Source organism: Propithecus coquereli, unplaced genomic scaffold (assembly GCF_000956105.1).
Source record: "Propithecus coquereli isolate 6110/MARCELLA unplaced genomic scaffold, Pcoq_1.0 Scaffold108, whole genome shotgun sequence".
Lineage (NCBI taxonomy): Eukaryota > Metazoa > Chordata > Mammalia > Primates > Indriidae > Propithecus > Propithecus coquereli.
This window is the reverse complement of record NW_012134747.1, coordinates 3,562,319-3,583,903: the sequence shown is the minus strand read 5'-3', so window position 1 is coordinate 3,583,903 and position 21,585 is coordinate 3,562,319. Positions and strand designations below refer to the sequence as shown.

Below are 21,585 nucleotides of genomic sequence, written 5' to 3'. Positions count from 1 at the left end.
CTTTCTATTTTTAGTAGAGACGGGCTCTCGCTCTTGCTCAGGCTGGTCTCAAACTCCTGACCTCGAGTGATCCTCCCGTCTCGGCCTCCCAGAGTACTAGGATTACAGGTGTGAGCCACCATGCCCGGCCCATATTGTTAAGTGAAAACTATAAGCTCCAAGAATTGGTTATCCCAGTGGTAGAACACATTATTATAACATACATTCATATATATAAAAAAAGAACTGGAAGAAAATTACTTTAAAATATTAAAGTAGTTATAACTGGGTTAGGGGAATTTGAACGATTTTTATTTTTCTTCTTTGTTGTCTTCTCTCTGTGCTGCCAAAATTCCTTATAATCAGAAATTTTAAAAACTACCCGTTGTGCAATAAAACCAAAACCCTATTCCTAAATAAATAATTTGCACTAAAGTGAGAAGGCTCAGTCTTTGTTGAATCCACCATGGGGCTCATTTTAGGCTTTTTCCTTTCCATTTGTAACTCTCTCCTCTGCCAATGAGAAAGTACACTGTGCAATGTAGTTTTGAGGGGTGGGGTGGGGTTATCGAATCTGATCTGATTCCTGCCCCTCCTACTCAACTCATCATATCCCAGCCTCATGCGAAGTCACATATCCTGAAAATCCCTAGGATTTTTACCTCTGGTAACTCCAGTCACTGACCTGGCATTATGGAACTTTTCCTAGCCTGCTGCTGTGCAATCAAGTCCAAACTGGGGATACACTAGGCAAATTGTCTTCCTGACGACTCCCATATCCTCCATCAATCTCTCCCTTTGCTCTCCACCTACACACACACACGCGCGCGCACACACACACACACACACACACACACACATATACACATGTGTGCACACACAGCTCTAGCCTCAAATCAGCACTATCCAATAGCAAAATATTGTGAGCCACTAAGCATTTAAAATTTTCTAGTAGCCACATTAAAGATTTTAGAAGAAACAGATGAAATTAATTTTAAGATATATTTTATTTAATTTGATATATCTATAATATCAATATTTCAAAATATAAACAATATAAACTTATTTCATGAGATATTTTACATTTTCTTTTTCATACTACATCTTTGAAATGCAGCATTTCTTTTACATTTTCAGCACACCTCGATTCACACTAGCCACATTTCAAGTGCTCAGTAGCCACATGTGGACAGTGGCCATAGTATTAGACAGTGCAGGCTGGCGAGGTATTTCCCTTCACTACTTCTGTTCCATGTCCCCATAGCTTGCGACTTCTGAAAGTATAAATGCCTGGTGGTGGCTTTTCGGGCTGTCTCCACCAGGAGAGCCATCTACTTTTGGGCTTTGGGGGAAATTGCCTGTCACAGATTGTGACACACAGATTGTGATAGATCAGGTAACTTTTATTGTTCTGCCACACAGAGTAGGCAGTCAGTCACCTGTTTGGCCTATGAATCCAGCCAGGGTAGGTGAGGGGATGGAGTGGAGGTCTGCTCCCCTATTAAAAGACAGTTTGTAACTTATGCACAGGGCCATCACTGCCCTAGTATATACAATGCTATCCCTCAAAGTGAATGGCTTCCTATTCCACATCATGCCTGAGGTTGGCTGCCTGGCTGGCTAAGTGAATCGGGAGGAAAAAATAGAATGTTAGTATTTAACTGAGCCTCTTCAAAGTCAACTGCACTCATTTCTTTGGTGAAGAAACTGAGTCCTGGAAAGGAGAAGTGATTTACCCACAGTTATACAGCTGCTAAAGTGGCAGAACTGGATTGGAACTAGAATCAGGTCAGTCCATTACATCAAGTCTTAATTCACTTACTTTTGACAATGTTGATAGAGCTGATGATTCCGGTCATTTACTAACAGAAAGTTGTGGGATCTACTCCAGAAGTACAGGCCATTCACCTTCCTCATTCAGCCCCAATTTTGCTTTCAAATGTCATCTCCTGACAGCAAAGCTAAGAAAACAAACAAACAACCAAAAATAATTGTCCACTGTGACAAGTGCGAAAAAGGTCAGAAACAGGACACAGAGATAGAGAATGACAAAGAGGTTCCTGCTTTAGAAAGGGAGGTCAGGGAGGGCATTCCCGAGGACCTGAAGGATGAGAAAGACCATCTAGGAGAGGGGCTGGCAGGGCTCCAGGCAGAGGGGACAGCAAGTGCAGAAGCACAGGGCCAAGAAGAGCTTGGCCTGTAGAGGAACCGAGGGCAGCTGGGGTAGCAGTATGTGGAGTCTTACAGAGGAGGGCTGGACATTCAGCTAAAATTTGGTTTCTCCTGTCTCTTTTGATACATGGTGAGTTTCATTTTAATCTTAAATTTTGCTGTTTAGAGATCTTTGTTGCATTGCAACCTAAAGGGAATGAGCTCTGCCATCTGCAAGAGTCCTTGGAGGTTGGATGTGCTGCCTCTGTTTCTAGCAGTGGGTCCCTAATGGACTTGGGCAGTAGCAGCAGGAAGTAAATTAATGCACTGCAAAGGCTGGCAGCCCTGAGGCTGCAGTTGTGATTGTATCCAACTAACAAATGAGTTTAGACATGAATAGTCTGTGCAGTATCTTTAAATTAGAAACCTACAGCTAACACTAATAGGTTGTTCTTAAATACTCAAGTGTTTTCATGTTCCCTACCCTATCCAAGTTTAAATTTGCAGCTTCACAAGTAGATTTCCCACTCCTTCTAAACTGATCTACCTTCCTTCCTCCCCTGTACCCTCATGCTTCCCTGCCTTTGAAAGATCCTAAGACAGCAAGCCTAGGCATCAACAGTCTTCATCTGTCTAAAAGAATACTAGAAGGTTAGCTGGAAGAAGTCTCAAAACAGCTGCTCTGACCCTCTCATTCTAATACCATTATTATTGTTGTTATTATTTATAACCTATTTCTATGAGCCAAATGATTTATATACATTTAATTCAATTCAATACTCATAGCAACTTTGAAAAATGGGTATTTTTTTAATCTCTGTTTTACAAATCAGGACACTGAAGCTTAGAGATTTATAATTGATCAAAGGTCTCACAGCCATATGTGGTAGAGATGGGACTCAATACAGATCTGTCTGATTTCTTATTTATTTTTTAGGAGACTGGGTCTCATGCTATCACCCAGGCTGGAATGCAGTGGTATGATCATAGCTCTCTGCAGCCTCAAGCTCCTGGGCTCAAGTGATCCTCCTGCCTCAGGACCCAAGTAGTTAGGACTACAGGTGTGCACCAACATGTCCAGCTAGTTTTTTCATTTTCTGTAGAGATTAGGTCTCAATATGTTTCCCAGGCTGATCCTGAACTCTTGGCCTCTAGTGATCCTCCCATCTCGGCCTCCCAAACTGCCGGGATTACAGACGTGAGCAACCGCACCACACCAGGCCCAATCTGCCTGATTTCTAATTCACCATGCTAGCTGAGGTTATTTAGATAGCCAGACAGATAGACATTGATGGGGAAACAATAATAAGGGGCAGTGGTAGAATCTGCATGTTCCAACTAGTTCCCTTTTTTCTACATCATGATTAATCATAAAGAAGAGTACAAAAGAGAGAAATAATATTGAATAGAGCGTTTTTAATAAAAAAATATGTTTCATTAAACCAGTTTTGGTAAGATTGTTTTGCTGAACATCTAATGTCTTAAAATACTGCAGAGCTCAGAAATTCTTGCAAAAGAAAGTGCTGTACTTAGAAGAAATGCTCCCTGCTAGGAGATGGCCAGGGCCCAAGAGCTCACTGTGTACATCACCAGATGCTGCTCCTTCTCGCTGGTCACACGCAGGGCTGCTGAAGCACCTGCCTGTTCTAATATGTGCCTCTGAGTGCACTGAGGAACCAGGGTGGCTTAAGCCTGATTTGTCACTGCCTTGAGTGGTATTATTGGGTCTAGGGAACTTTAGCCAGATTCATAAACACAGACTTCAGCTTTATGCAAAATCAAGCACAGGGTATTCTGGTTCTGGGCCATAGAAACTGGGCTCAATGACCTCTTTAAAGACTTTTGATGTAATTCCTTTGATGAGTCAGTTTTGTTTTACTGGGATGGTATGAAACTATGGTTAAACTCTGGGAGGCCGAGGCGGGAGGATTGCTTGAGGTCACAAGTTTGAGACCAGCCTGAGCAAGAGCAAGACCAGTCTAACAAGAGCGAGACCCCGTCTGTACTCTATTTTTCTAAAAATAGAAAAATTAGCTGGGTGTGGTGGCATATGCCTGTAATTCCAGCTACTCAGGAGGCTGAGGCAGGAGAATGGCTTGAGGCCAGGAGTTTGAGGTTGCTGTGAGCTAGGATGATGCCAGGGCACTCTACCCACGACAGGGTGAGACTCTGTCTCAAAAAAAAGAAAAACAACAACTGTGGTTGAAGTTACCAAATATTCTACTCTAAGAACTTATACTTCTCTAAGGTTTATTACACAGTGATAACACTTTCAGGTGTATTAGGCAAAATAACGGCTCCCCAAACACGTCCACGTCCCAATCCCTGGAACCTATGATATATGCTGTACTACATGGCAAAAGAGAGTGAAGGTAGCAGATAAAATTAAAGTTGCTAATTATCATGGGCTGAATTGTGTCCCCCTAAAATTCCTATGTTGAAGTTGTAGCCCCCAGTACCTCAGAAGGTGACTATATTTGGAGACAGGGTCTTTAATGAGGTAATTAAGTTAAAATGGGCCTAATTCAGTATGACTGTGGCCTTATAGGAAGAGACTAGGACACAGATGTGCACGGAGGAAAGACACAGGTAGAAGATGGCCAAGTGCAAGCCAAGAAAGGAGGCCTCAAGAGGAACCAACCCTGCTGATGCTTGATCTCAGACTCCAGCCTCTGCAAGTGTGAGAAAGTAAATTTTCATTATTAAAGCCCCCAGTCTTTGATATTTTGTTATGGCAGCCCCAGCAAACTGATACACTGGTCAATTGACCCCAACATTGGGAGGCTCCCCTGGATTATCTGGTTCAGTCCGGTGCAATCACAAGCATCCTTAAATGTGGAAGAGAGAGGCAGAAAATGAGATCAGAGTGGTGTGATACGAGAACTGGGTCCTCTGTGGCTGGCTTTGAAGACGGAGAACGAGGGTGATGAGCCGAGGAATGTGGATGGACTCTCCAAGCTGAGAAGGGCAAGGAAATGGATTCTCTCCCGGAGGCTCCAGAGAGCAACACGGCCCTGATCTGCTCTCAGGAACTAACTGTTTAAGGCCCTACTCTCGAGCTTTGGGGATTTGTTTTCAATCACACTTTCCCAAGGGATCTTATGTTTCCTCACCCTGACTCACTTCCTCCCTCCCTTTCCTTCCCTCTTAACTCTAAAAATGTTGACACAGCCTTCTCTTTTGGATCTACTAAGAAGTCAGGTCATATTCATTTCGGATTTACCTTTAGCCCACTCTTAGGGACGGCTTGTCATGTGCCATCTGACACTTGGCAGGATTCCAAACCCAAATGACTGCAACAGAGGGGCTGTGTCCTTGAGCTGCGGCAACTCAGTTATAAGGTCAGAACTTGGGAGCTTCTCATTTACATGGGGTTCCTTTCACTCTGTCACACCATGTCCTTTACCAGCTCTGGAAAATGCAATCCACATAAAGGATCATTATTGCAGTTTGTAGTTAGATGCCTAAAATTTCCTATAAACCATTGGCTTGGCAAGCATTCTTGCTGGATACCCTTTCTGGCAATCTAATCTGGGAAGCATGCTGGTGGCTGGTAGTGGTGCCTTTTATTTGCTTGTTTGCCTTTAAAGAAGCTGAAGAAAATCAGATAGTTTAAGAGCATGGTCAAAGGTCATCTACAAGGCATGGGTGTTCTGGAAAAGGTGAAAGCTCAGAGCAGGCCATGTTGCTCACTGTTCTGAACTCCCAGGGCTTGGGCTCACGCTGAGGCTGTGTGCCTTGTTAGCCCACGAGCTTTCCCCATGATTTGGGTTGGCTGCTTTCCCGGCAGACAAGTTTGGCATATGGTGCCATAAAAATACAGGTGGCTTTCGGGCCTGTATGCTTTTCCCAGGGCTGTCGTAACAAAGTAACACAAATTGGGTAGCTTTGAACAACAGAAATTTATTTCTTTCACAGTTCTGGAGGATAGAAGTCCCAAACCAAGCTGCCTCTTGCCAGCTTCTGGCAGTGGCTGTTGATCCTTGGCATTCCTCGGCTTGCCGCTGCATCCCTGATCTCTTCCTTTGTTGTCGATTGGTGTTCTCCTAGTAATGTGTCTGTCTTCCTACAGGAACACCAGTCATATTGGATTAAGGGCCTGCCCTACTCTAGTATGACTTTACCTTAACAAATTCCATCTTCAATTTCCAAATAAGGCCGCAATCTGAGGCACAGGATTCAATTTATAACAGGGCCTCTTCAGTCAAAATTCAGTGCCAACTACTTTTAAGTGGTAGGGAAATGGGTTGTCTGGGGACAGAGAGGAGAGACAAATAAGAGACATGTCACTTATCATCAGGAAGACATTTAAGCTTGTCAAGATAAGACAAAGTGGCAGGAGGCAAAGTGGTGGGTGCCCAGCCAGCTTATATTTTATCTTTTGTTTTTTTTTGAGACAGGGTCTCACTCTGGTTTTAGCCCCATAAGACTCATCTTGAACTTCCAGCCTCCAGAATGGTAAGAGAATAAATTTCTGTTGTTTTAAGCTACCAAGTTTGTGGTAATTTGTTACGGTAGCCATAGGAAACTAATACATAGAATATAATTCATTGTATTTAAATTTAAAAATATGACTCTACACACACAAACACAGTAAGATATGAGGAAAATAGAGTAAAATGTTAATAGCCACTAATTCCGCTGGTAGGATTATGAGTTGTTTTTTTTTTTTTTTTTTTTTTGGTCAATACTATGATTTCCTGAATTTTTTGAAATTTTAAGAAAAAATATAATGGAAGACAAATACTGTATGATTTCACTTATATGAGGTACCCAGAGTAGTCAAATTTATAGTGACAGAAAGTAGAATAGTGGTTGTCAGGGACTGGGGGGAGGGAGGAAGGTAGGGGTTGTTTAATGGGTACAGAGTTTCAGTTTTGCAAGATGAAGCATCCTGGAGATTGGTTATACAACAATGTGACTCCATTTTAACACTACTGAACCATTTAATAATGGTTGATGGTACATTTTGTGTTATGAATATTTTACTACATTAAACTTTTTTTGTTTCATTTATATTATAAAAAGAGAGCTTTAGTGATGCCCTTAAAAATAAATATGCAGTATATGATGTGATTTTGTTTACATGAGGTTGTATTTTCTTTGCACCTTTTAAATTCCCTTTGAGTAGATGGGGCCATCCCTCCACATGAGCCTTAGATTTGTCCCCTGCCATGCTTTTCTCTATTAATTTCGCTGCTTTTGCTTTTGTCTTTATTCTTTTACTTTTGTTGGTCTTCCTCCTCTGCCTGTGAACATGTTCAAGTTTTCTGGGCTTTGTTGGATCTCTTTTTGAAATGCTTCCTCCTCTGGCTTCTACAACATAATTTGTATCTTGCATATACACTCTCCTAACAGATAAACACGAACAGCTCAAAACATTCTTCTTGTATTACTGATCTCAGGTGTCTTTCCAGACACCCACACCACAGGTCTGTGAGCAATATAGGACAACTTCCTTTCTCCCTCCCAACCCCACATAAAATCAGTCATTATGGCCAACTAATTTTATCTTCTGCGTACTCCTCTCTCTAGTTCTACCCCCTCCCAGCCTGTTTCATCTGGATATTCCAGCACTTCAGCCTTGATCCATCCTCCACATTGCAAGCAGGGTGTCTTAGCCCATTTTGTGCTGCTATAACAGAATACCTGCGATTGGGTAATTTATAAAGAACAGAAACTTATTTCTCACAGCTCTGGAGGCTGGGAAGTCAAGATCAAGTGCCAGCAGGTTAGGGCTCAGTCTCTCTGCTTCCAAGATGGTTCGTTGAACACTGTGTCCTCACATGGCAGCAGGGCAGAAGAATAAGAGTGCACCCACTCTTGTAATGCCTTTTTACAGCAGCATTAATCCATTTGTGAATGCAGAGCCCTTATGATGTAAACACTTCCCCAAACGCCCCACCTCCCAGCACTGCTGCATTAGAGATTAAGTTTCCAACACCTGGCTTTGGGGGGACACATTCAGACCATATCACAGAGAGATCCATCTAGACTGAAAACCCAGACATTTTGTTTCTTGACTTAAACCCTTCAGTTAAGGTGCACACCCTTCAGAATGGCACCCAAGACCCTACATGACATAGCCCCACCTGCTGGTCCAGACTCCTCTTCCACCAGTCCCAGAGCTCATTATCTTTCATGACGAACCACTTGTGGTTCCCCAGCAATTTCTGAGCCTCGGCCTCTCCTCATTTTCTCTGGATGGAACACCCTCCCGCTCACCGCACTGGACACAGCCACTTTTCCTGCATTCCTGCACATCATCTCTAAGAGGCTTCCCCAGTCCTCAGTATTCTCATAGTGCCTCTCCAACAGGTTGTTGCCCTAACAGGTTATAGGGGAGTTAACACTTACGTGTCTGCCTTCCCACTAGTCTTGAAGTCCTTTAAGGCCTGGGACCAGCTCTTAAATAACTTTGGGGTTTCCAGCACTGAGCACAGTGCCTGGCACATAGTAGGCGCTCAGTCTATGTTGCTGAATTAAACTGATCAGTAATAAATGCTTATCCACAATCCACAATACAGTAAAAGCCCTTTGTCTTGACCAACATTGTAGTACATTTTGATGACAGGGATAAATGAATGAAATCCTGATGAAGAGGAATAAGACCTGGAGGTCATCCATTCAATTTTTCAATTAATTAAAATTTTGACATATTTATTTTAGTAGGGACTATTCTGGAGGATGTGTATTTGACCCTGGGCCTTCTGACCTCTTCTGTACCACAAATATATGTTCTGCACTATATTCACTTGTTGGGTACTTACGAAATTTGAGCTAAAAATAGGCTTGCCAGCAACATCTGCAATCTCTCCTTCCCTTCAATGCCTTTGGATCAAAAGGTTTTTTGATTCATTATATGACAATGCAGAATGGAACGCCTTTGAAAGGAAATACACAAGGAAAACCTGGCCAAGCATGTGACCTAGTGGAGTTCTCAACTTCCCCTGGCTTTGTCCAGACTATCCTTACTTGATCATCCCGAGGGCCCAAGAGTAGCCCCTGGCCCCAGCCAAAGCCAGCAGCTTCCCTTGCCAGGCTACCTGCCCTCACGTGACGGGCTCGCACCCACCAAGGTCCCTCGGCCCTTGACGCTGAGGCCGCCGCTGCTGGACAGCGCAGCGGGGTCACGTGTCCTTGTCCCCGCCACTGCCCCCAGCACCTGGGCCCTCCCCGGCCACAGGGCAGAGGCCGCCGGATCACGCGCGCCCCGGCGGCCCGGGCCGGGCCCAGCCAATGGGCGGGCGGCGCCCGCATGACCCGCGCAGGCGGGAGGGCGTAGGGAGGCAGGCCGGGCGCGCACGTTGCCGGGCCGTATCGCCGCCCCCGCCGCAGCCGGGACGGGAAGTGAGCCACCGGGCCCGGAGCGCGAGCCAGCCGGAGAGTGGGTCCCGCAGCCGCCCGCACCCGGGGTGAAGCATGGCGGCCGCCAAGGTAAGCGTCGGCCCAGGCCCCGGGGAGCGCCGGCCGGACAGGCCCGGGGGGCGCAAGAGGCTCGGGCGCTCACGTGCCTTGGCTGGCGCGTCAGGACAAGCAAAATGGGGTGCCGGGCAGCTGTTCCATCTTGCAGCCGCGGGAGGAGGGCGGGGACCGCACATCCCGGGCAGCACATGCGGCCGTAGCGAGGACCGAAGCCCGATCTTGCAGCAGAAACTTTGCCGGCTGGACACTCCCCCTTGGCTCGCGGAGGGAGTTGGCGCCCGACAGGGCTGAGCCAAGGCGGGCGAGGAGGGCGGGCGCGATTGGGGCCCGGCACAGCCCGGGCGGGCAGGGGCTGGGGGTCAGCAGGTCCCCTCGGCTACCCCCGCGCGCTCCTGCGCCTGACCCCGGTTGTTGTTGACCCGGGCTTCTCCTTCCTGGGGACACAGCCCGGCCTGAAGCCTGATCCTATTACGTTGCAAGGGCTCCGCCCTCCCGCGGGTGAAGAAGTCACCTTGACTTCCGTTTTGGAAACCGCCACGGAGACGGCCTGCGTTTTTGTGCTTACCAAGTCCAGGGACCCTCCCCTCTCCCCTTCCCCATCCTTCCCCTCAACCCCATCTGACAACAGTTACATACCAGTTTTTGAGAGCATTTGAGAGCCTCCTTTTTGCAAATGACAAAACAGATTGTCCTGGGAGCCTGTCACTCCTGTGAAGTTCTACTTAAAAGGAATTCTATGTAATGTGAATCATTCACTAATACAGAGGAAAGGCAACTCCGACAGTTTGACCTTTCCTCTTTCACATTTCTGGAAACCTGGACACCATATCATTCTCTTTGGACTGCATTTCACCTCTTCTGGCAGAATACCATATTTATTCCCAATCACTTGAATCATTAGAATTTATTGCTTTTAATTTAAGTTCACGAAGGCAGCCCTTTAATCAAGCGTATACAACTTCTTAGCTCATTTTAAGCGCAGTGAACTTAAATACGCCCAACATTTGAAACATTTGTCCTTAATCAAAACTCTGTGATAACCCTCAAGAGGAAAACATGGCCAACACATCATATTCCTATTTATTCAAGCAAACTAATCACATTTGCAATGGAAATTGTAAGCAGACAAATATATTTAAATGCTGTTCTATGACTTAAGTCTCTCCAGGCTCCCCAAATCTGTAGACTTCTTCATGTTGGTACACTATGTGGCCTAAGTGGCTTTTCTGTTTTCTGTAATTATTCTGAGTTCTATCTTCAGGAAAGTGCTCTGGGTGTGTGTGCACCATTGTATGTGTGTGTATGAACACACAGGTGTGTGTGTGTGTGTGTGTGTGTGTGTGTGTGTGTGTGTATGATTCCTGAGTGTCACTAGGGTTCACTTTTGGAAGCTGCATTAACCCTTTCAAACCCTGTAGCCTTTGACCTTTTCTTTGTATTACATGTGCACAGAGCTACAGTACAAGGCATGGTATGAATTCGTTCCCTAGAGTAGGTGGGAATAGATACCCATTATTCACTGTTATTTTTATATCTGCAGATGACTTAAATAATTTTATTTAGAGATGAAGGAACCTAATTGAGGAGTGTGCATAGCAATGGAGTGCGTATAAGAGAAGACTTAAGGGAAGTAAAGTAAGTGGCATGGAAGCAGGTTCAACTTTTTGATTGTACTAAAGTGTCACATCATATCAAGGGCAGTTATTTTCACCCAGTAGTGAGAGTCAGGGAAAATGAAACATTCATTTCATTTTTACTATTTGGGAACTTGTGTTTTTGTTTATTAATTCATTTAAATTCATCTCTCTCTAGAGTTTCTGATGGCTCATGTCATATACATGTATATTTACAATCCAACAAGATCTGTCAAAATCAAGTCTGAGTAGAAGAGAAAACAAGAAACAAGGGAAAGTAAGATGAAGCCAGGACTAAAGTTCTTGCTAGAGGTGACTGCATTTTCTAGCAGCTAAAGCGTAGAGAAAACCATCAGTGAGGTCTGTTACTTGGGAGAGAGAGGTGTCCTTGTACTACTACCTGAGCTGAGTTTCTCACTATGCTCTTTTACATGCTGTGGGTGAACTGCATTCGAAAATACCTCATCACCCCAAATATATGTGTGTGGGTTCCATAAGGCCATTTCTTGCAATGTCCCTTATTGTGGCTCAGTGGCAGTTGGTAAATGTAGCTTTAAAAGGTCCACAAATGAAGCTGCTGGTCTAGCTTAGTGCAGGAATATCTCTTATTGAGTTGCCTTTGGGCACCAGCCTTAGAGGTCGATTCTGTGAGCTGCTAGTTGGCATTGGACAGTCTGAGTTAAAGGCTGTGCTCCTTGCTTTTTCCCTGGAGCGTAGGTACTCTGTGTTGCCAGTGGAACGCAGAGCCATAGGCTTAACCATCTCATCTGGGGGTAGAAGTTAAAAGTTGAGGAGTCTGAGAACCTGGGGATTCAGTTGTAGAATTCCAGCACTCACACTGCACTCACTGGGGTGAATTGTGTGAATATTTAAGCGGACTTGTTCCTGATACTTTCTGGATGGACTTAGCCACAATTAGCAATTTCCTCCTGATCTCATCTTAGTTTCTGTATTCTTTATACTTATTGAAATGTAACTAATTATTCATGTCCTTCTTTAAATAGTTTAAATGTGGAGCCTGAGAATCTAGTCTTTCGCTGCTTTTTATTTTGATTTCTTCCATGAAGATTACTACTTAATGGTGTAAGAGGTGTTGTTTTTTTCATGAAGTAACATTGATCTAAAACTCAGTATTTTGAGATGAACTCAAAAAGCTTCCATTCTCTTGCTCCCTACTTTTATAGGAATAATCCTTATGGGTTCCCTTGTTAGATCTGCCTATCCTATTTGTGTTGTTTTGATTATTTCTTTTAAAAACTTCCAAAACCTGCTAGCTCCACAAAAAATGAATTTTTATTTTTATTTTTTAAATTTTGTGGCCCCTTCCCCCAAAAAACGAAGTTTTAAAAAGTGGTGATTGAGGGGTCATTCTCTCCTTTGCCTTTGCTCCTTTTTCATTGTACTGGACATTCCTTCTTTGTCATTGGTTAAGTTTATACCTTAAGACTGATGTAAATGAACTATTTGAGGCTGTTAAAAATTAGAATATGCTCACTTGAGTGAGTGCAAGCATGAGAGATGGTCTGGTGTAAAACTGGACATGGACCAATAATTTGGGTGAAATTAGCCTAGAACTAAAAGAAAGAAATTTTGGGACACATTAAAGCATTAATGATAATGAAAATTTGGTCTGTAGGACTAGTACACTTAGTATTGATTTTCCATTCTTGAATAAGTTGTTGATCATTGATTCATTTAGAACTCTGCATTGTATTCTCTCCATCATTGCAAATGGGACTAAACTGAGGGTACTAAAATGAATTGAGCCTGGCACGGTGGCCCACACCTGTAGTACCAGCGACTTGGGAAGCTGAGGTGGGAGGACTGCTTGAGCCCAGGAGTTCAAGGCTTCAGTGAACTGGGATTGTACCACTACACTCTAGCCTGGGTGACAGAGTGAGACCTTGTCTCTAAAATAAATAAAATAAAATAAAATAAAATAAAATGAATTGGACTCCATTTGGGCCTTCAGGAAAACCAAAACCACTTCTAGGGGCTAAGTTCTCTGATGGAAATGCCCTACTACAGGGGCTATGAGAACATCAGGAATGGAGCCCATATCTCTGCAGGTGAGGGAAGACTTCTGAGAAGTGATAGTATTTCACAAGGAGTGGATGGGGAAGAAGAAAGATCCAGTCGGAAACAAGCGAAAGGCAGGGAGGTGAGACCTCATGCCACATTTTGGCAGCAGCATGTAATTAAAAAAAAATAAAAAGCAGCTTACACTTATTGTGTGCTTACTAGATACCAGATTTGGTTCTAATGCTTTTCATTGCTAACTCAATTAATGCCTCTCACAGCTGTGTGAGTTAGTTACTATCATCCTGTTTTTTACATGAAGACTGAGCAAAAGGTGTTGAAAGTGGCCCAAGATCTGATAATTAGGGAATTATGGAGCTGGGGTTCACATCTTGCCAGTCTTGCTCTAGTCTGTGCTCTTGCCTTCTGCACCATGTGCCTGCCTGTTGGTTTGGAGTCGTTGAGAATAGAGTGTGTGGGAGACAGCTTAGGAGGGGCGGTCAGGTGCTTCAGTATAAACCAGATTTTGTTTAGGAACCGCCTACATAGTGCTTATTGTGTGCCAGGTACTTTTCTCAGTGCTTTACAAATAATAGCTCAATTAATTTTCACAATACCAGGAAGTAGGTGCTTTCTGCTTTTGTCCTCAATTTACAGGTGAGAAAACTGAGGTCCAGGGAGGTTAAGTAATTTCTCCAGGTTGTATAGCAAGTAAGTCCTCCAGTCTTGATTTGAACCTTGCCAGTCTGTTGTCAGAGTGTTTGCTCTGAACCCCTCCTCTCCCAAGCCTTAAAAAGAGTTCCCTTTGCAAAGGTACATGTGTGAGAATTCATGTGCCATCAGTTGTGGACATGTATATTTCCTGATCATCCCTGTCTGGTAGTTTTTTTTTTTTCCTATTTTTAGTAGAGACAGGATCTTGCTCTTGCTCAGGCTGGTCTTGAACTACTGACCTCAAGAGATCCTCCCTTCTTGGCCTGCCAGAGTGCTAGGATTATAGGTGTGAGCCACCATGCCCAGCCTGCCCAGTAGTTTTTAATCTTAGAATGCCTTTGTTACTCAGTGTATGGTTCATTTCAACATTTATTTGTTAAGTGTATTTCTTGTCTTTTCAACAAGATTGTAAATCCCTACAGGGCAGAAATTGTCATATACCCCTTTTTTGACTGCTTTATTAAGATATAATTCATATATCATACAATTTACCCATTTATTGGGTTTTAGTATATGTACAGAGTTGTATAACTATCACTCTTGTCATATCTTTGTAGAAATTTTAATGCAGTTTCCACGACTTAGGACTTGAGCTATGTATTTAACCTCCATGTTTTTCATGTTTTTCAACTATAATAAAACCCTTTTCAGAGGTTTGTTATTAAGGCTAAAATGTGGTTGAGGTTATTAAGGATACTCTTCAAATGGCAGTTTTTCTCTCCCCTGTGTTAAAAACTCTGCTAGGTATTTGGTGATATCATAATAACACAAATCAGTTTTTGTGCTAGGAAGGAAGGAAAGTAAGTTTGAGTTGTTTTTTATGCTATCGCGATGATGACTGTTAAAACAGCAAGTTTCCATGGTTCCATTAATGTTTGGGTTTTAAGGTTTCTTAAATTGTTAGAGCTGGAGGGGCCTTGGAATTTATATAACACAATGATGCTCACTCTTCCCTCCTCAATCCCGACCCCTTTTACCAGGAGAAGAAAAATTTGGGAGTCCCAGGAAAATCTGTAGTTGGTCCAACTTCCCTTGAACTTCCTTTGCTTTTGGCTCTATTGGCCAGTGGTTCTCAGCATATTGAAATGTTCTGGACAGGGATTAAAAAATGCCGATGCTTGGGTCTCACCCTGGAGATTCTGATTGAATTGAACTCAGGTGTGGCCTGAACCTCAGGGTTTTTAAAAGCTTGACAACCACTGTTCAAGACTATTTTGGTTTATTTGCTTCAGGTGATCCTTTGCTGTCTCCTTCTTGGGATAAGAAAGGAGTGCAGGGAGATTAAAGTCCTTGGGGTGTCAGTTTAAAAGAAGGATATAGAGGGGTTCCTCTAAGTTCTCTTCTTTCTTGATGATTTCTTTTCAGTCCTGCCCCTTGTCTCTTGGGTGCTCAGGCATTAAGTTATACAGTTTTGTGATTATTTTAGAATAGAGGTTTTATTGCCAAAATTTAAAAGCTCCATTTGTCTTCAGCAACGTGAGTCAGTGGTTTTCTATGGTCAGAGTAGGTGCTGGAGGTGGGAAACATTGCAGAGTACGCCTGGTCCTGTAGCTCTCTCCCTGGCTAACTGCCAGGGCCATCTGGTGCCAATGTTCCCTGGCTTAGGTCACAAGCCTTACAGGTGTTGGTCAGCAAATGAAGGGTTGGGGTTGGATGGGGAGGATTGAAAGGCAATATGTTAGAAAATCAAGAAGCAGATCTGTTTGGATGTTGAGATGTTTTAGAAGATGGCCAGAGGAGCTCTGACGCTTCAGTGCTTTCGCCTCTTAGACCTTTTGTCCTATAGCAGCCTCTGCTCGTGATGAGTTCTTATAGGGAACCGTTCCTCCCTTTGTCCTCCACTCTCTGTGAGGATTATGTCTCTATTACGGCATTCTCTGATGAGCACTTCCTGCTCTCCCTGGCGGGCATTTGCTGCCTCATAACCACCTATTCTTCAGGTTTCCTTTGTTTCTATAGGATGGGTCTTGGGACAGAGTAGTGCGTGAACCTGTAGATGATGTTGGTTCTGCTTGGGGGTTAGGAGGATGTGCCTTTGTCGTAGGCATGCAATTCCCTTAGCAGAGTATTTAACAGCAACTGAGCAAACCCTACTTTTGTGGCCAGTTCAACCAGACAGACCCTCTTGTTGGGTCAAGCTGACTCAGTTAAATGCTGATCATTCTCTCTTAAAGGCTACCAGTTATCTCACTTCTAAACTTTGGGCCTGTCCTCCTCATTTCTGGCCTCATGTGACCCCGTGTCCTACCCCTTCTTCCTGGAATGCCTGCCGTCTGCTTTCATGGTGTCTCCTCTCATCCTGGCCTCTAACCTCTCATATTACTCCTTTATTCTCCCTTGCAGGCTTTTCTTTGTCCTTCTGCTTCCCCTGAATGTTGGTGTCCCCCAGGGCTCTGCCCGAGATCCTCTCTCTCTCCAGCTCCTGCAGCTTCACCTGTCCTTTGAATGGGGGGCTGTCGCTCCTCAGCCTGCGTAGCTCTCTCCAGCTCCAGCCCTGCGTTTTAGGCTGTTTGCTGGAAATCTCAGCTTGTCTATCTCAAATATATTTCTAACTCTTGTTAACCTACAACTAAATCCATCTTCTTGGTCATTCCTTACTTTCAGCCTGCAACTTCACTGTCCTACTAGTTAAAGATTCCAGTTAGTTCAGTTAAGTACCTGTTAATGGGCAACTAGGAGAGGCACCATTGGTAGGAATTTGGATGTGGAGAAAGAGATGGGTCGGTTAAACCCTTCTACTTCCCTGGAGCAGGTATGTCCAGTCTTCAATATTTAAATTAAGGTCCTCATTACTTTTTAGCTCTACCATTGCCATAGCTTCCACACTGGTCTCCTTGCCTTTGGTCTGTTCCCTGCACCTCCCTCTCCATTCTGCCCAGAACTGCCAAAGGACTTTTCTAAGATTGGCCCTAGTTGCCATGATAATAGGAGTACTATGTTCATGGGTACAGCACTTTACAGTTTTAAAAGATGCATTCAAGTGTGTAATTGACACCAACTATTTGTCTGCCCCTATACTGTGCTGGCCTTCCAAAAATGAGTAAGCTATTGGATTTGTTTTCAAGAAGCTCAAGGTCTACTGGGATTAAAGTAACCAGATAATATGAAGACCCAAGCTTCATTATTTGAACTTTATAATAATCTACAAGGTAGCAGGGAAGGTGTTGATAACCTTATTTGTCAGGTAAGAAACCTAAGGCTCAGAAAGGTTATTCACACAATAAAACAACATTAGTTTGTGTTTATATAATACTTATAAAAGTCAGACACTGTTGTAAACATTCTTTATATCTGGTAATTTGATCTTCTTAACAATCTCATGGCATGTAAGTGCTGTTATCTCCATAATACAGATGAGGTAACTCACCTGTACAGAGTAGTTAAGTTCCTTGAGACACAGAGAGATTAAGTAACTTGTCCAAGGTCACATAGTTTATGAGTAGTAGAGCTATGTTTTGAACACAGACAACTTGGCTCCAGAGCCCAAGCACATAACCACTGTGTTATATTGTCCTCTTTAATTTACCTTGCTACAAAATGTGGCTTTTGTTGCCTACAGAATAAAATTTATACTCTTTAGTTAGCTAAAGTCTCCTTGGTCTTAACTGTATTTTTGTTTTTTAATGTTTTTTGGTTTTTAAGAGATGGGGTCTCACTTGATTGTCCAGGCTGGAGTGCAGTGGTGCAATCATAGCTCACTGTAACTTTGAACTACTGGGCTCAGCCTCCTGAGTAGCCGGGACTACAGGTGTGCACCATCAGGCCCCACTAATTTTTTTTTTTTTTTGTAGGAATGGGTTCTCCCTATGTTGCCTAGTCTGGTCTTGAACTCCTAGGCTTAAGCAATCCTCCCGCCTCAGCCTCCCAAGTAGCTAGGACTACAGGTGTGCACTACCATGCCTGGCTACTTTTTAAATTTTTTGTAGACATTGGGGTCTCACTATGATGCCCAGGCTAGTCTTGAATTCCTGGCCTCAAGTGTTCCTCCTGCCTTGGCCTCTCAAAGTGTTGGGGTTACAGGCATGAGCCACCGTGCCCAGCCTTGGCTGTGTTTTTAATACTTTTAATTTTATACTTCTTCTGTATTACCTCACACTCATTCCATTTCCATATCCTTCACGGCAGTTTGTGAAGGGGACATATAACCCCTATTTAAATTCTTGGCCATAAAGCTATATGGCAACAGTGTAGCAGGAAATAGTGGGCACCTATTTATTTGTTTGTTAGTTTATTTAACTTAGAGATTAGCCTCAGCCGGAGATAGGAAAGTTTCTTGTCATTTCTTTGTATTAGTGGTCAGATTTTTCTTTTATATATTCTCTTCATTTTTCTAAAGAAGTCTTAGTTCTGTTTCTCCATTTCTTGAAGATCTTGTAGGGATGTTAAAACCCTTATCCTAAGTTTACAGTTTTTGCAGTTGATTTGTTCTATTCAGGATTCAGACACAGTGCACACATAGCATTTGGTTTGTATGTCTTTTAAATCTTGTTAATCTATAGGTTCTCCTGCCCCCTTGTTTTGCTTTTATTTTCTTTCAGTTTATTTGATGAGGGAATTGGGTCATCTTTCCTGTGGTTTCCCACAATTTGGACTTTGCTGATTGTATCCTTGCGGTGTTCCTCTGGCCTCAGTGTTTCCCGCAAGTGATAGGTTGATCTAGAAGCTTGATCAAGTTAGGGTCTTATTTTTTGTTTTCGGCTAGAATACTTCCTTGTTAGTGCTGGGTGTCTCCCATCAGGTTACTGGGTACTTTGTACTGCCTATTCACACTGGGAGATGTGTAATTCTTGGTCGTTTTCTGTGATGTTACGTTTGGTCAGTGGGTTCAGATGTTGTTGTCTGGGTCCACCAGCTTTTTGCATAAAGGTATATTTTAGTTGGCTAAGTTTGAATATTAACAGTTGTTAATACTCAGATGATGCACTGAGTTAAAAGTGATTTTCATTCTTTAAATACATACACTTAGGTGTATGTGTCTATATTATATATGTAAGTGTATATATATTATGAGTATGTGTCGTAATTGTGATGAAAAGTAATAGCTATTAAAAATCAATTGGATATTGGTTAATAGGCAGAAAGTTTGTGTTTGGGATAATGCAATGGGTAGTAGTGATGGTTATACACTGTGAATGTATTTAATGCCACTGAATTATTCACTTAAAGTGGTTAAAATGATAAATTTTATGGTATGTATATTTTACCACAATAAAAATAAATCAATTGGAAATGGATTGTAACACATTGAATTTTAAAATAATCCATCAATGCCTAATGAATGACAATTATTGCTTCCCAAAAGGAGTCAAAGTAAGATGGAGGGGAGAGAGATAAAGCGGTTTTTTTTGTTTTTGTTTTTTGTTTTTTGTTTTTACCGAAGAATGCCAGCTGATAAAGGTGGAAGGTATTCCAAAATTAGAAAAAGGAAAAAAAAAATCATTTTTTAACCTGCAAGTAATAATCAATTCAGTCAATGGATATTAAAATCTTTGGTAAAAGATTGTTGGAATTTCCATCGTCTCAGAGTATCTCCTTGTAAATTACTATTTACAAAGAGAAAAAAGTATCTTTACAATGAAGGTACCTGCTTCAGCCAAGTGATCATCAATAAGTGGGATAAACTAGCATTACATACCTGCTGATATTATGCAATGGTAATTATACAACATGACCCTAGGAGAGTTCTTGCCAAAAATGTTTAATCTGAATCTAATCATGAGGAAACAATCAGACAAATCCAGAAAGTGGAACATTCTATAAGACCTCTGGCCTGACTTCAAGAATGTCAATGTAATGAATGAAAAAGGCTGAGTAAAGGAGACTCCCAAAGAGACGTGACAACCAAATACAGTGCTTGAGCCCAGGGATCCAAAATGAATAACGAATGAAAAGAATTGGCCCAATTAGAGCAACTCAAATATGGACTGTATGTGAAATGGAATTGTTAGTTTGCTAGGGCTGTCATAACAAAGTACCACAGACTGGGTGGCTTAAATAGCAGAAATTTATTTTTTCACAATTCTGGAGGCTAAAAGCCTGAGATCAAAATCCCAGCAGGGTTAATTTCTTCTGAGGCCTCCCTGCTTGGCTTGCAGATGGCTGTCTGTCTTCTCCTTGTGTCTTCATGTGGGTCCCTCTGTGTCTGTATCTTAATTTCCTCTGATAGGGACACCAGTCATATTGGATTAGGGTCCCCTTAATGATCTCATTTCAATTTAATAATCTCTTCAAAAGGCCGGGCGTGGTGGCTCATGCCTGTAATCCTAGCACTCTGGGAGGCCGAGGCGGATGGATCACTCAAGGTCAGGAGTTCGAGACCAGCCTGAGCAAGAGCGAGACCCCATCTCTACCAAAAAATAGAAAGAAATGATGTGGACAACTGAAATATATATATAGAAAAAATTAGCCGGGCATGGTGGCACATGCCTGTACTCCCAGCTACTTGGGAGGCTGAGGCAGGAGGATCGCTGGAGCCCAGGAGTTTGAGGTTGCTGTGAGCTAGGCTGACGCCACGGCACTCACTCTAGCCAGGGCAACAAAGCGAGACTCTGTCTCAAAAAAAAAAAAAAAAAATCTCTTCAAAGACCTTATCTTCATATACCATCATGTTCTGAGGTACTGGAGTTTGGACTTCAACATGTGAATTGTGAGAGGGGAGGAGAATACAATTCAGCCCATAACAGGTATTGAATCATTTTTAAATTATCTTGGATGAGATAATGATGTTGAGGCTCTGAAGGAGCATGATCCTCGCTGCTTCTTAAATTTTATGTTCCCTACTTGATTTTAAGCTCCTGAGGACAGAGACCTCCTCTAGACAGAGATATCCTGCAGAGTAACTGTTACATAGCATTGAGACTGCTGGATTGTTCGTTTACTTGGTGTGCCAACCCATGGCAAAGTGAAAGGGACAAGGGGATTTCATGCTACATGTGTGTGTTTTGTGGGAAACATTTTTCTTTTTCTAGTAAACCATTTGCTCAATCCCTCCCTACCCCCCCAAAAAATAATGAGAATTTGGAAGTACTTGAGTTGTCCGTGGGTAATCTCCAAGTGCACGCACGATGGAGAGTCGTAACTGCAGAACAGACCTTGGCAGGGATTGGGCTGTCCCAGGGCGGATGGATCCCTATGACTGTGGAAAGTCTGCTTCAAAAGGCGGCGCCTGGAGAAACACTCTCCTTTCTGATTAAGGGAGTCCAGCTACATTAGAGGGCAAAATGCCCAGCAGGTCCAAACTGTGTGTCTGTTTCAGACCAGCTACTCTCAGTGGTACACTGGGTCATCAGGTGACTTCAAGGACAAGACCGGTGGTATCAGGTCTCTTCTTTGACTTTGCCGTGCCCACTGGCAAGGGCTTTCATCCACTTCTGAGCATTCACACATTCATTTTATTGCTGGTTGATGTTGCCTGAGTTCAAGGATTCCTTGAATTCCTTCTTTTCATTGTCTCCCATCTCAGTTCCAGAAGTAAAAGCTCAGCCCCAGATTCTGTTTTTATGGTGGTTCATGGAGATTTCAGTTAGCCCATTTGTGGTGTCCACCAGCAACTTGAGATGAGCCTGGTCTTGACCTTTGCCTAGTTTACTATTGGGTTATTTGCCTTTTCATTTTCACATTGATTTGTTCTGAGTGCTTTTAAATGAACAACGTTGCCCCTTTG

General features: G+C 43.0%; 1 protein-coding gene across 2 annotated transcripts in view; it reads left to right on the top strand.

The window, feature by feature from the left end:
- The first annotated feature begins 9,368 nt into the window (after positions 1–9,368).
- The window catches only part of SLC25A13 (solute carrier family 25 (aspartate/glutamate carrier), member 13), a 172,535-nt gene continuing 160,318 nt past the window's right edge, over positions 9,369–21,585 (top strand). For both annotated transcript variants that reach the window (XM_012647814.1, XM_012647822.1), the window contains exon 1: positions 9,369–9,567. In XM_012647814.1, coding sequence (XP_012503268.1) covers positions 9,553–9,567 — 15 coding nt within the window. In that variant the 5' untranslated portion in view covers positions 9,369–9,552. The remainder of the gene's footprint in view (positions 9,568–21,585) is intronic.